General features: G+C 36.5%; 1 protein-coding gene across 7 annotated transcripts in view; it reads right to left on the reverse strand.

Moving 5' to 3' along the window:
* INTS6 (integrator complex subunit 6) overlaps positions 1–12,462 on the reverse strand; it is a 111,610-nt gene that overhangs the window by 98,013 nt on the left and 1,135 nt on the right. For all 7 annotated transcript variants that reach the window (XR_004279118.1, XR_004279121.1, XR_004279119.1 and 4 more), the window contains exon 3: positions 11,507–11,656. Coding sequence is in view for 2 of the 7 variants with exons in the window: in XM_032314634.1 (XP_032170525.1) it covers positions 11,507–11,656 (150 nt within the window). In the remaining 5 variants the exon portion in view is untranslated. The remainder of the gene's footprint in view (positions 1–11,506; positions 11,657–12,462) is intronic.

The raw sequence follows: 12,462 nt of genomic DNA on the forward strand, positions 1-12,462 counted from the left end.
AATGGAAGCTCTATGAATAACTCTTCTTTTATTATATTAAAGATTTACATTCAGGGCGCCTGGGTGGCTCAGCTATTAAGCGTCTGCTTAGGTCATGACCCAAGGGTCCTAGGATAGAGCCCCACATCAGGCTCCCTGCTCATCAGGAAGCGTACTTCTCCCACTCCCTCTGCTTGTGTTTCCTCTCTCTGTGTGTCAAATAAATAAATAAAATCTCAAAAAAAAAAAAAAGATTTACATTCAGTATAATGTTGTGTTGGGATTAGACACTGTCCGTTCTGGGTTAACAATAAAGTTTACATATAAAGACCTTTTACTCGTTCTATTACCTGATTTAGGCCCTGTTTTCTGGAGACAATCTGTTGGTTGTTCTTTCTAACTTACTGCTTTGAGAAACAGACTGACAAATAAAACTGTGCAACAAAAATTCAAAATTTTACATTAGTTGTTACCTGAATAAGTACATAAATGACCAGGAACTATTACAACTCGGACACTATCAGAGGCCACAAAGACATTGTTTTGTTTATTCCTGATAATCCAAAAGTACTGTATAGCCTATCATCGTCTTGTAGATGGAGCCTTTGTAACATCACTTACTGGGGTCTGCAGCCTAACCTTTCACAGAACACTACATACTCAATCATCTTCAATTCCTATGACTAAAAATAATCTGTTTTTTATAATAATATAATAATCTATTTCAGAATTGTTGGGATGCTCCTAGTGTTCAAACTCCAAAATAACTGGAAGACTTTGTTGATCTTTCCTAATACCTAACTAGGTTCACTAGTTTTAAGGCAAAGGAAAGGTTTTCCTTTAACATGCCAGCATCAACACTGCCATTTACTAGTTAAAAAGTACATTACTAATAGCTAATGCTACAATTTCTTTTTCTCACATACTCAGAACTGTTTTCATTTCTGTAACGGGTTTTAGATGACATAAACCTTCCAAGGACCTTTACCATGAGTTCCTCAGCTTATCTAGGCAAAACTAAGGGTAGGAAAATGTTTAAATGCCATACCCGGTTTTTGGTTTTTTTTTCAATATTTTATTTATTTTGTTTATTTATTTGAGAGAGAAAGAGAATGAGAGCAAGTGAGCAAGACAGGGGGAAGGTATGAGGGAGAAGCAGACCCCCTGCTATGCAGGGAGCCCGTTCCCGGGACTCCAGGATCATGACCTGAGCCGAAGGCAGTCACTTCAACAACTGAGCCACCCAGACGCCCATGCCATACCCTTTTAAGGCACAGATTAAAAAAGCAAGAGTGTGTCGGGACTAAAATAAATCTTGATAAGAAATTATTAGGCTGATGTAAATTTGTCCTTTGGTTATAACTAATCCTCTTTATTATAAGATTCTTAAGTTATTTTTTTATGTGCAACTCTCTCTCGCTATACCAATAACTGAATTTCAAATTGCACATGCTCTAAAAAAGAACTATTATCACATTAAAAAAACCCTTCCTAAGCTTTTCCTGCTTTTCCCCACATAAATCTACATTACAAATAGTAAAAGGGATCATACATTTCACATTTGACCTTTCTTCTGCACAAGAACATCCTCCAACCTCTATCCCAAACATCACCAACTTGAACACTAAAATATACAAAGCCCTAGAAATGGACTCAGATCTGTATGTCCTCAAAGATTAAAAACTTGCTTTGAAAATCAAAACATGTCTGGCTTATTAAACTACTCATGTTACCATACTACTTTTGAATAATAGACAGATTTTGGGGGGCCCCTGTGTGGCGCAGTTGGTAAAGCGTCCAACTCTTGGTTTCAGCTCAGGTCCTATCTCAGGGTCATGAGATCGAGCCCCACATCAGCTTGAAGTCTGCTGGAGAGTCTCTCCATCTCCCTCTGGCCTTCCCCCTCACGCTCTCCCTCTAAATAAACAAATGTTAAGAAAGAAAGAAAGACAGACAGATAGACAGACACATCGATTTTGGAGAAAAGACTTTTTAACACCAGGGGGAAATATTTCTGGAGCCATCTATAGAGCTTCAATTCAAAGTCAAAAAACCATTACATTCCTTGTGGCACAAAATTTTACTTTCACTAGAATGACTAGATAGCTAATTCTAGCTTCTTATATTGGATTTATGTTGGCTTACAGAACTTTTCTCAAAGGTTTCAGATTAGAAAGCTTTTATCCTGTTATGTGTTTAACATAACATTGGGGATGACAATAATCATCATCATCTGAGTTTTTACCATGAGCCAAACAGGCATTTTGCTAGCTGATTAACAAATATTTCTAGTTCTTTTTTTTTTTTTTTAAAGATTTTATTTATTTATTTGACAGAGATCACAAGTAGGCAGAGAGGCAGGCAGAGAGAGGGGGAAGCAGGCTCCCTGCCAAGCAGAGAGCCCGATGCGGGGATCGATCCCAGGACTCTGGGATCATGACCTGAGCCGAAGGCAGAGGCTTTAACCCACTGAGCCACCCATGTGCCCCACAAATATTTCTAGTTCTTATAAAAATTCTTTAGACTGCTACTATCATCATTTTGAGGATAAAAAATCTGAAGCTCAGTGAGATTAAGGGGACTTGTCAATACAACCTAAGCTAGTAAGCAGCAGAGCCAGGCACAGCCAGTTCTAATAAAGCAGTTCTTTCCATATCATGACACTGCTTGTTCTGAAAAACGCTAGATAAAATACTCTTACGGGCAGGGCGCCTGAGTGGCTCAGTGGGTTAAAGCCTCTGCTTTCGGCTCAGGTCATGATCCCAGAGTCCTGGGATCGAACCCCACATTGGGCTCTCTGCTCAGCAGGGAGCCTGCTTCCTCCTCTCTCTGCCTGCCTCTCTGCCTACTTGTGATCTCTGTCTGTCAAATAAATAAAATCTTTAAAAAAAAAAAATACTCTTATGGGCCCACAATACCCATTTTTAAAATTCAAAACAAGGAAATTCACAAAAATGGTAATAGGTATTATAGTAAATTACGCTGTGTGTCACTTAATCTTCACCATAATCCTGCAGCACAGATCCTTTCATCTCATTTTCTTAATGGGGAAACTGAGGCAGAGGTATTCTATGGAACTCATAGGTAGAGTGGGAACCAACAGAACCAAAGAGTTTTCTGAATCTTGAAACACAAAGCTTAGAGGTTTTCAAAATTATCTTACATCAAAGGAAACATGATGGTTAACTTATTACAAACCTTATAAACCAGATAAAAAATTATAATTGTAACACACATACTGGCTGGCATACTACACTGGAAAAGCCAACTAATCAACTGACTAGGTTTTAACTCTATATGAAAAAACTGTATCAGAAACTTAATAAACTAGGAAATTCAAAATCAAGAAGTACCATTAAGTATATACATCTATTAGTATCTAGGCCTTAAAATAACAGTGGTGTAAAATCCTGTCAACTAATCCCCCACATTCATATTCTTATTTTTTTCCAAACAGGTGAGTAGGAAGAAAATCCAACTGCATGTAACAGTATTTCCATACAGTGTGACAAGAAAGGCTAAACATAACACAATGACAAAATGAAATGCCTGGTTTTCACAGAGGAATCCAAAGAAACTATATTCCATTAAAGAACTACAGACATACCCCCAAAAGGGATTCAGATATACTGGTTATACTTTTAAATAAAACTCATTCTTAAATAACATACAAGTTACTAATAAAATATGCATAATTGTTCCACAACCAATTTCAATCTTTTAAAATACTTTGTAAGTGTGAAGAAATTAAACATTTTAAACCTTTCTGGCCTTTATGTATAAAATGAGGAAGATGGAGTAAACTTCTAACATCACTTTCAATTCTAAAGTCCCATAAAATAAGTCACAGTAAAAGATATATAAAGGCTCAATGAAAACTTCTGTTAGCAGATGCAAAAGTTCAATTTTGTTCTCAAGAGTGTATATAAAGGGACGCCTGGGTGGCTCAGTGGCTTAAGGCCTCTGCTTTCGGCTCAGGTCATGATCCCAGGGTCCTGGGATCCAGCCCCACATCGAGCTCTCTGCTCAGCAGGGAGCGTGCTTCCTCCTCTCTCTGTCTGCCTTTCTGCCTACTTGTGATCTCTGTCAAATAAATAAATAAATCTTTTAAAAAAATGTATATAAAACTTCACTAAGCTTTGCATTTAGAATTTATGCATGTAAGTTATACCTCAATAAAAAGGCTGGAGGACAAAGAACCAGGGAATAAAGACAAATTTAAAAAGAAACAAACAAACAACAACAAAAAAAAAACTTCAGGGATGCCTGGGTGGCTCAGTGGGTAAACTCTCTGCCTTGGCTCAGGTCTTGATCCCAGGGTCCTGGAATCGAGCCCCGCATCCGGCTCTCTTCTCAGCGGGGAACCTGCTTCCTCCTCTCTCTCTGCCTCTCTGCCTACTTGTGATCTCTGTCAAATAAGTAAATAAAATCTTTAAAAAAAAAAAAAAGGTATTTCATTTATGGTCTGGGGACCATGCTTAAATTAAGAAAATTAATAATAATATGGCTAAACAAAAGTTAAGTTTATATAAGAACAATACTTTTTTTTTTTTTAAGATTTTATTTATTTATTTGACAGAGATCACAAGTAGGCAGAGAGGCAGGCAGAGAGAGAGAAAGAGGAGGAAACAGGCTCCCTGCTAAGCAGAGAGCCCGATGCGGGACTCGATCCCAGGACCCTGAGATCATGACCTGAGCCAAAAGCAGAGGCTTAACCCACTCAGCCACCCAGGCGCCCAAGAACAATACTTTTTTCAATGAAAGAAAAAAGGATTGGTATATATAGGCACTGATCAACCAAACAAAGAAAGCCCACCAATATGATTTTATATAGATTAAAAACTTGAGCGAAGGGTTAATATTGGCTAAAAATAATTTTTAAATATCTAAGAAAATTTCAAGTTATAAAATATTGTACAATGTCTCCATAGAAATCCATGAAATGATTATGGCTAAACAACCCTTTCACCAATTTAACCACAAACGACCTTAAACCAACTTAAAATACTTGAATAAGTGAATTTCTTTCATTCAAATATTACATTTGTTCCTGGCCTTTTAATTTTCAGTTGTACATAATTTAATATATAGTTGTTACCATTCTCTTGCATGAAGGCAAAATAAAATTCTCTTTGAAGAAGTAAAACCTTTTCTTTTTTGCTTTTTATACTTATGACTTCTTTTCAATAATTTGTAATTAAGAATGCAATAATGTCCTTTGGATATTCTTTTTCATTTTCTTTTGAAAAATCATGGCAGAGTAGTTTTTTGATCCTTTAGAAAACAGAGACTTAGAGTATAAAACTATGAAGAAAAAATGACAGCAAGTGTTTTCAAAGAAAGTAAAATGTGGGTCTTCAAATTTTTCATTTACACTACCAACTTTAAAACTAATGCTCAATAGGAAATAAATCATACCCATCTTTATCTACTTTGAGCTCCGTCAAATCTTATTAAAACATCCCTTGATATACCCAACAGATGCACTCCTCAAAGGTCCCTTGCAAACAAACTTGTGTAAATCTCATCTTAAACACACTAGGGGGAGCTCCCCATTTAAAAGAATCCTGAAACATGTGCTTTTTGTCCTCTGTGAAGGTTCCTTCTCTAACTTGTACTCCTGCAAAAAAAATGACTTTCTGACTTATCTGAAACTTACATCTAGTTTTCATTTAATGCAGTTTTAAAAAACACCATCCCTATATTTTGTCATATTTACCAACTGCCATTAAGACAACTCTGGCCAAGTTATAGTATTTACTTTTCATACTGCATCCTCAGGAAGCAATACAAAGCCCAAGGGAAAAAAATATATACGGAATATGCTGTAAGATTTCAAAGCCTATGATAAAAATCTGCTTTAAGGATCTCTAAATTCTTATAACTTCACATTTAAAGCTGAAAAATAATAACTAGAGATAAATAAAAACTAATCTATTGAGGGGGAAAAGTATGCTTTGTGTCTCCTGGGCACGTCACAAATTTGAAAGTAATTTTAATATATCATCCCATTTAAACCTCCAATCAATTCTATAATAAAAGTACAATGGTTTCATTATTAGCAATCCAGAATATGAAGAAGCAGAGGCACAGGATGGTCAAGTGACTACACTACATTACATAGTAATTTAATATCAAAGTTAGGACTGGGATTCCAATTTTCACATTTCTGGCTATTGCACTGCTTTTACACAGTTAAAGATGGGAAAAAAAAACTCTTCATCAAGTTTGACTATAGAGTCTTCTATCTACCAATAAGAATTATTGGCCAATAAAAATTACGGAAGATAATTTTAACAGGTTTTTTAAGTTCAAGGACTGGCCAAGGCCTTGCAATGGGGAAAGGACATTCTCTTCAACAAAAGGTGTTAGAAATACTAGATGTTCACAGGCAAAAGAATGAAGGTGGACCCTTACTACACACCACATACAAAAATTAATTCAAAATGGATTAAAGACTTAAATGCAAGACTAAACTAAAACTCTTTTAAAAAATGTATAGGGGGAAGGCTTCAGAGACAATGGGTATGGCAATCTCTTGCATATGACACCAAAGGCACAGGCAATGAAAGAAAAAAATAAAACTGGACTACATCAGTAATTAAAACTTCTGTGTCATCAAAGGACATTAAGAGTGAAAAGGCAACCCACAAACTGGGAGAAAATTTGTAAATCATGTATCTGGTAAGGGGTTAATATCCAAAATACTTAAACCAAATAACTCCATTTAAAAATGAGCAAAGGACTTAAACAGACATTTTGCCAAAGCCAATATATAAAAGGGCAACCAGCATATAAAAGATGCTCAATATAAGTAACTAGGCAAATGTAAATAAACCAGTGAGGTATCACCTCACACCTATTATGATGGCGAAAAACAGAAAATAGCACTGACAAGGACGTAGAGAAATTGGAATTCTTGTTCACTGTTAGTGGGAATATAAAACAGTCCAACTACTATGGAAAATAGGAATTTTTCAACAATTTAAAAATAAAATTACATGATCCAGCAATCCCACTATATACCCTTAGGGTATATAGTCAAAAGAAATGAAAGCAGGATCTCAAAGAGACATTGCACACCATGTACATAGCAGCGTTATTCATTCACAACAGCCAAGAGGTAGAGGCAACCCAAGTGACCATCATGGATGAATGGATATGCAAAATGTGGTATATACACAGAAGGGAATATTATTCAGTCTTAAAAAGGAATGAAATCCTGGCATAAATTAACATAGGAATGAAAGGTGAGGACATTTATGTTACATGAAATAAGCCAGTCACAAAAAGACAAACACTGTAGGATTTCATTTTTGTGTGGTTATCTCTAGAGCATTCAAATTCATAGAGATAAAAAATACAGTGGTGGTTGTCAAGGGCTAGGGAAAGGAAAAATGAGTTATGTTTAACAGGTTAAAGTTGCAAAGGGCGCCTGGGTGGCTCAGTGTGTTAAGCCGCTGCCTTCGGCTCAGGTCATGATCTCAGGGTCCTGGGATCGAGGCCCGCATCGGGCTCTCTGCTCAGCAGGGAGCCTGCTTCCCTCTCTCTCTGCCTGCCTCTCCATCTACTTGTGATCTCTCTCTGTCAAATAAATAAATAAAATCTTTAAAAAATAATAATAATAATTAAAAAAAAAAATAAAGTTGCAGATATGAAAAAGTTCTGGTGATTGGTTGCAAAAAAAATGTGAATATACTTAATACTATCAAATCATACACTTAAAAATGGCTAAAATGGAGGTCACGTGACTGGCTCAGTCAGAAGACCATGCAACTCTTGATCACTCTGGGTTGTGAGTTCAAGCCCCACACTCATTGTAGAGATTACTTAAATAATTTTTTTTTTTAAAAAGGATTAGGTGGTAAATTTGGTATTATGTATTCTTTAGCACAATTTAAAAATCAGAAAAAAAAAGTTCAGGGACTTAAAATTTACAAAATACTGTTCACCACTGTTTCCAGTTAATACTCAGCACACTAGTATGTTCAAGTATAATAAGCTACTTTCTTCTGAAAAGATGTGTGTAGGCCAATAAATATTAAAACTACTGTTAATACATTTGTTGATAGCCTAAGGGATACAAAAAACCCAAACAGGAGTCAAGTTTTCATTACTTCACCTACCAACATTTAAAGAAAGCCTATATTCTGTACTACTTGAGTATAAAATAGATACTGCTTGGGTAAAAGGAACAAACTAGCTCTATTAAAACTCTACCTGAGTTTGCTAAATTCACAAATACTTGTTTATACTGAAGAATAAAGTTGGTTAAAATTATTCTCCCTAAGATTCATTCAACTTGATCCTGTCTTAAAAGCAACTATTTTTTAATGAAGTAAAATTTGGCACTGAAAATTCTTAAAAAATCAAACACATAATGTATCTCCTTTTAGGTACTGCTCAAGGATTATCTTCATCAAGGGCTCAGGGTAGTAGGCTAGTTACAGTTCTAAGTCCTATACAATTTAATCAGTGGTATATTGGGTAGGAGGAGTACAGAAATCAGCCAGTGACAAAAAAAAAAAAAAAAAAAGAATTGTAGGCTGGAGTAATACTTAGCAGCTACATCTAACCAGAACCTAACTTAAAAAGAAAAAAAAAAAAAAAAAGATGTTGAAAACATCCACAGAAAATAAAACAATTTGGAAAAATAAGAAAAAAATAAATCTAACTAAATATATGACTTTAATCAGACCTCCAAAACTATATACATGTCCTAATTTTAGATATTAAGGCTGGTTCAGATTTTCAGTGGTTCTCAAAAGATCAGCATTACTTGAAACCCTGTTGAACACATGTGAAAAAAACATGTGTCATATTTTGATGCAATGATATGCAATTTAATGAGGTATTGCTATAATTTCTAAGGAAATAATTAACTAGAAGCTATATGTTGTTCCATGATTGTAGAAATACCAGCAAACGGTACTGATTATCAAAATTAAATATTTACAAGGATTTCTATATGCAACGGCAAGGAAATTTTTACTGGGATGTCCAAAGTGCTTGAAGAAAATGTTCACCAAGAGTCATCTTTTCTCAGCTACTTTCACCTTATGGACACCCTGCAAATTCTGATAGTAACCTAATTACTAATACCTCAAAGATGTTTTATTTGTAGGTATACCAACTAAATTAACACATGCAACACAGACATTAAAAATACTCGGTATTAGTTATGGAAAATCACAAGTGTGTATGTACGTGCAAAGAGTAGGTATGGGGGTATCTAAACAAATACATATGTACCCACATTTAGAGATTCAAGAAAATTATTTGGAAACTTACATGTTTTAGATGCCCTATAAAAATATCCTCTGTCCCTTTCATCTAGCTCACCTTATCTCATTTCTATCAGTAATAAGATTATAATACAAGTATTTAATATTCTGGGTTCTCTATAGTCCTTGTATAGAGTATGTAAGGAAAAGTATTTATGTAAAAACAATGATGTTACAGAATAAAGGTATTTCACAGAAAACAGGTAAACACAAAGTACTCTCAGAAAGAAAATACATGAACTATATTTAGTATTAAATATTTCAGGCATTCGAAATCCTTAATAATCTATCCTTTTTGAACAGGAAACATATATTTAAATAAGCAAGATAAAGCCCTATGATGAAAAATATCTGTGGGCAAATGTTTTCTTCTAATTAAACACTTTACTCAATTATTTTCATTTGAAAATAGTGGCTTCCTCAATTATTTTAATGCTAGTGTCATTTTTATGTGCCAATTCAGGACATAAACATGCATCCTTGCTTATTCATCAAAAAAACTGAGAAGCATTATCCCTCCCCCTTCTTGAATTAATAAATCCTAACATGCAAAACAGCCTAATCCCCAGGCTCTTCTCTTGGTCAATGTGGTAACAGCACAGCAGGACCACCTTCAACCTCAACCATTTTGTAAAAAAAACTTAAGTATTCTCTGGTGGAAGATGGCAACTGGGAAAAGGGAAATACAGGTTTAAATTACAAATGTCTTTAGTCTCTCCATGAAAATCAGCTTTTCTAAGGAAGCATGCTAAGAAATATTTTTGATAGGTGGTAAAACGTAAATGTGTGTAAATGCCTCGCCCACTCATGAAATGTGATGCAGAGAAACAGGAAATTAGTAGTTCTTCTATACACTGACAACCTGGCAACCAAATAATAACCAAATAATGCAAGTTTCAAATTTGTCTTGGAACTCAAAGATGATTAGATCAAAACCTTACCAATAAGCCTATATAGCACTACATATAACAAAGGAACATAAAAGGAAAAGAAATCCATTTTGTAGGAACAAACTGAAAAGTTCCTGGCAAACCTACCTAAATAACCAATGTTGCAAAATTATTAAACAGAGAAAACAAAAATTTATGTAGTAAGAAAATACATACTTACTGAATTAAGCAATGGAGGTATAATTCAGTAGAAACAGAACAAAGTGAATCTGAATTGCACATATACTTTAAGAGCCATGGGATTATATTTAACAACTTTCAAAAATGTGTAGGTGCCAAATAGCACTAAGTAAAGCATAAACATTTCTAAAAGAAGCGAACAATTCTTCTTTCTATATAGTGCAACCGAAAGTTGTAGACACAGGAAGGATTTCCCTGAAATTTGTCAAACTCATGAAAATTGTGACTCATGGAGCTTGGGAAAAGCACAAAATGTATTCCTAAATGTATCCTTATGGCAATAATGTTTCTGAACTACAACCAAAATTGAACCTAGGTTTAATACTCCTTTGTTATGTGTAACATTACACATTTATCAGTATCTTTTATTTTCCTGGCCAGCAATCTTGAAAGTTATAATGGACTACCTTGCATTATTTCATAGTGAACCATAATGGGGGGGGGGGGGGACAGAATGATAAAGAGAATTCTTTTCCAAAAGTCTGGAGTTCAAAAATAATAACCTCTGGACCTTCAATTTAATTCAGAAATGAATTCAGAATTCTTTCTGCATAGTTGCTTTCTGTAGATGCTTCGACAGCTGAGAAGTCTTAATGTACTCAGTTATTTGCACTCCAGTGAAAATCTTACCTTCCAGAATAGCTATAAAATATGATTAAAATAAACCCTGATAAAACAAATGGAAAAATTTCTTTTGACGTTTTTAGTAATATAGGAATGAAGATCACTAATCAACTAGTGTCTGTAAGTCACTGCAGTAGTTGCACAATTGCCTGTGGGTAGAGTATCACAGAAACTGAGTGTGGTGAAGCAGGATGTTTTCCCCTTTTATAACATGAGTGAACTTCAAGAGATTAAAACCAAATTCATATCAATCCTATAGCACAAAATTCAGACTCTTAATTCTGAGTACATATATATTTTAAGGAGAAAAAAAGAGGGCATTAAAACCATATACCGTATGGTCAGTTTCACTTTTGTATTATGTGCATATTGTACTTGAATCTGAAATGTTTCATACTTGTTATTTCATGTTATATAGCTTTTGGCCTTGATTGTGTTTTTTCACAGAAAGAAAAATCAACTGTTTTTCCACCTTAATATTCAACCTACCTGCCCATAGTTGTCTATGCCAGTTACTAATCTATTTAAATTTAATAAATCAAAAGCTGTCCTTAAGGATTGGCCAAGAGTCGTAAGTCCTTCAGCCTGAAGGTTTTTCAGTTCATTCATAAACGTCGCATGGTTTTCTTTCCATCCGGCCTGAAAAGAAAAACGTGAGAGTTTTTCATCCTTTAAAGCCATGTACACATGGACAGCCGTTACAATCTGCTGTTCACCAAGGAGCTGCTTCACTTTACAGTATGGTTTGCTTAACGTGTTAATACCGTATCACTGCCAAGAAAAACTCTCTTCAAAGGTGGCCAAGAAAAAAAACCTGCTTGCTTACAGCTTTTGGTGGCTAACAGCCTTAATACTTTATAACTTCCACGGGAAATGTACTCCCTAACTTACTACCCAAAATTCGGGCATGCAAAGGTACCAGTGGAAAGCAGAAGTGAGCAGGACTTCTGAAGTTAACCTACGGCTGTCCCACTGCCCCCCGGCCCAGTGAGGAAGAATCCCGAGCGCCTAACCCACCCCGCAGCCGCCCACCCGGCTCACTCGCCACCCCGGGCGAGCGCGGCCGAGCCCCGGGCCGAGTCCCCTTTAATGCAAACCCGGGCTCGGCGCGGCCGGGCCCGGCTGTCACTCGGGCTAACTTGAATAAATATCCCCCACAGTTCATTGCTGCCGCTCACGCCGCGGAGGGGAAATGTCGGCCATGTTGATCGCAGCGCTGCCGCCGCCGCCGCCGCCGCCGCCGCCGGGCCGGGCTGGGGAGGGGACGGCGGTGACCCAGCGACTCCGCGCCGCGCCAGGACGCTCCGGAGCGGGGGAGGGGGTGGGAGCCCGCAGGGGAAAAGACCTCAGCGCCTGGAGCACAGCGGGTGGGGGAGGGGAGCATAATGAAGGGTGAATGGGGGGGCGGGGAGGGCGAGCGAGGAAGGAACAGGGAAGGGAAGGGG

This window comes from Mustela erminea, chromosome 15 (assembly GCF_009829155.1).
Source record: "Mustela erminea isolate mMusErm1 chromosome 15, mMusErm1.Pri, whole genome shotgun sequence".
NCBI classification, from domain to species: Eukaryota; Metazoa; Chordata; class Mammalia; order Carnivora; family Mustelidae; genus Mustela; species Mustela erminea.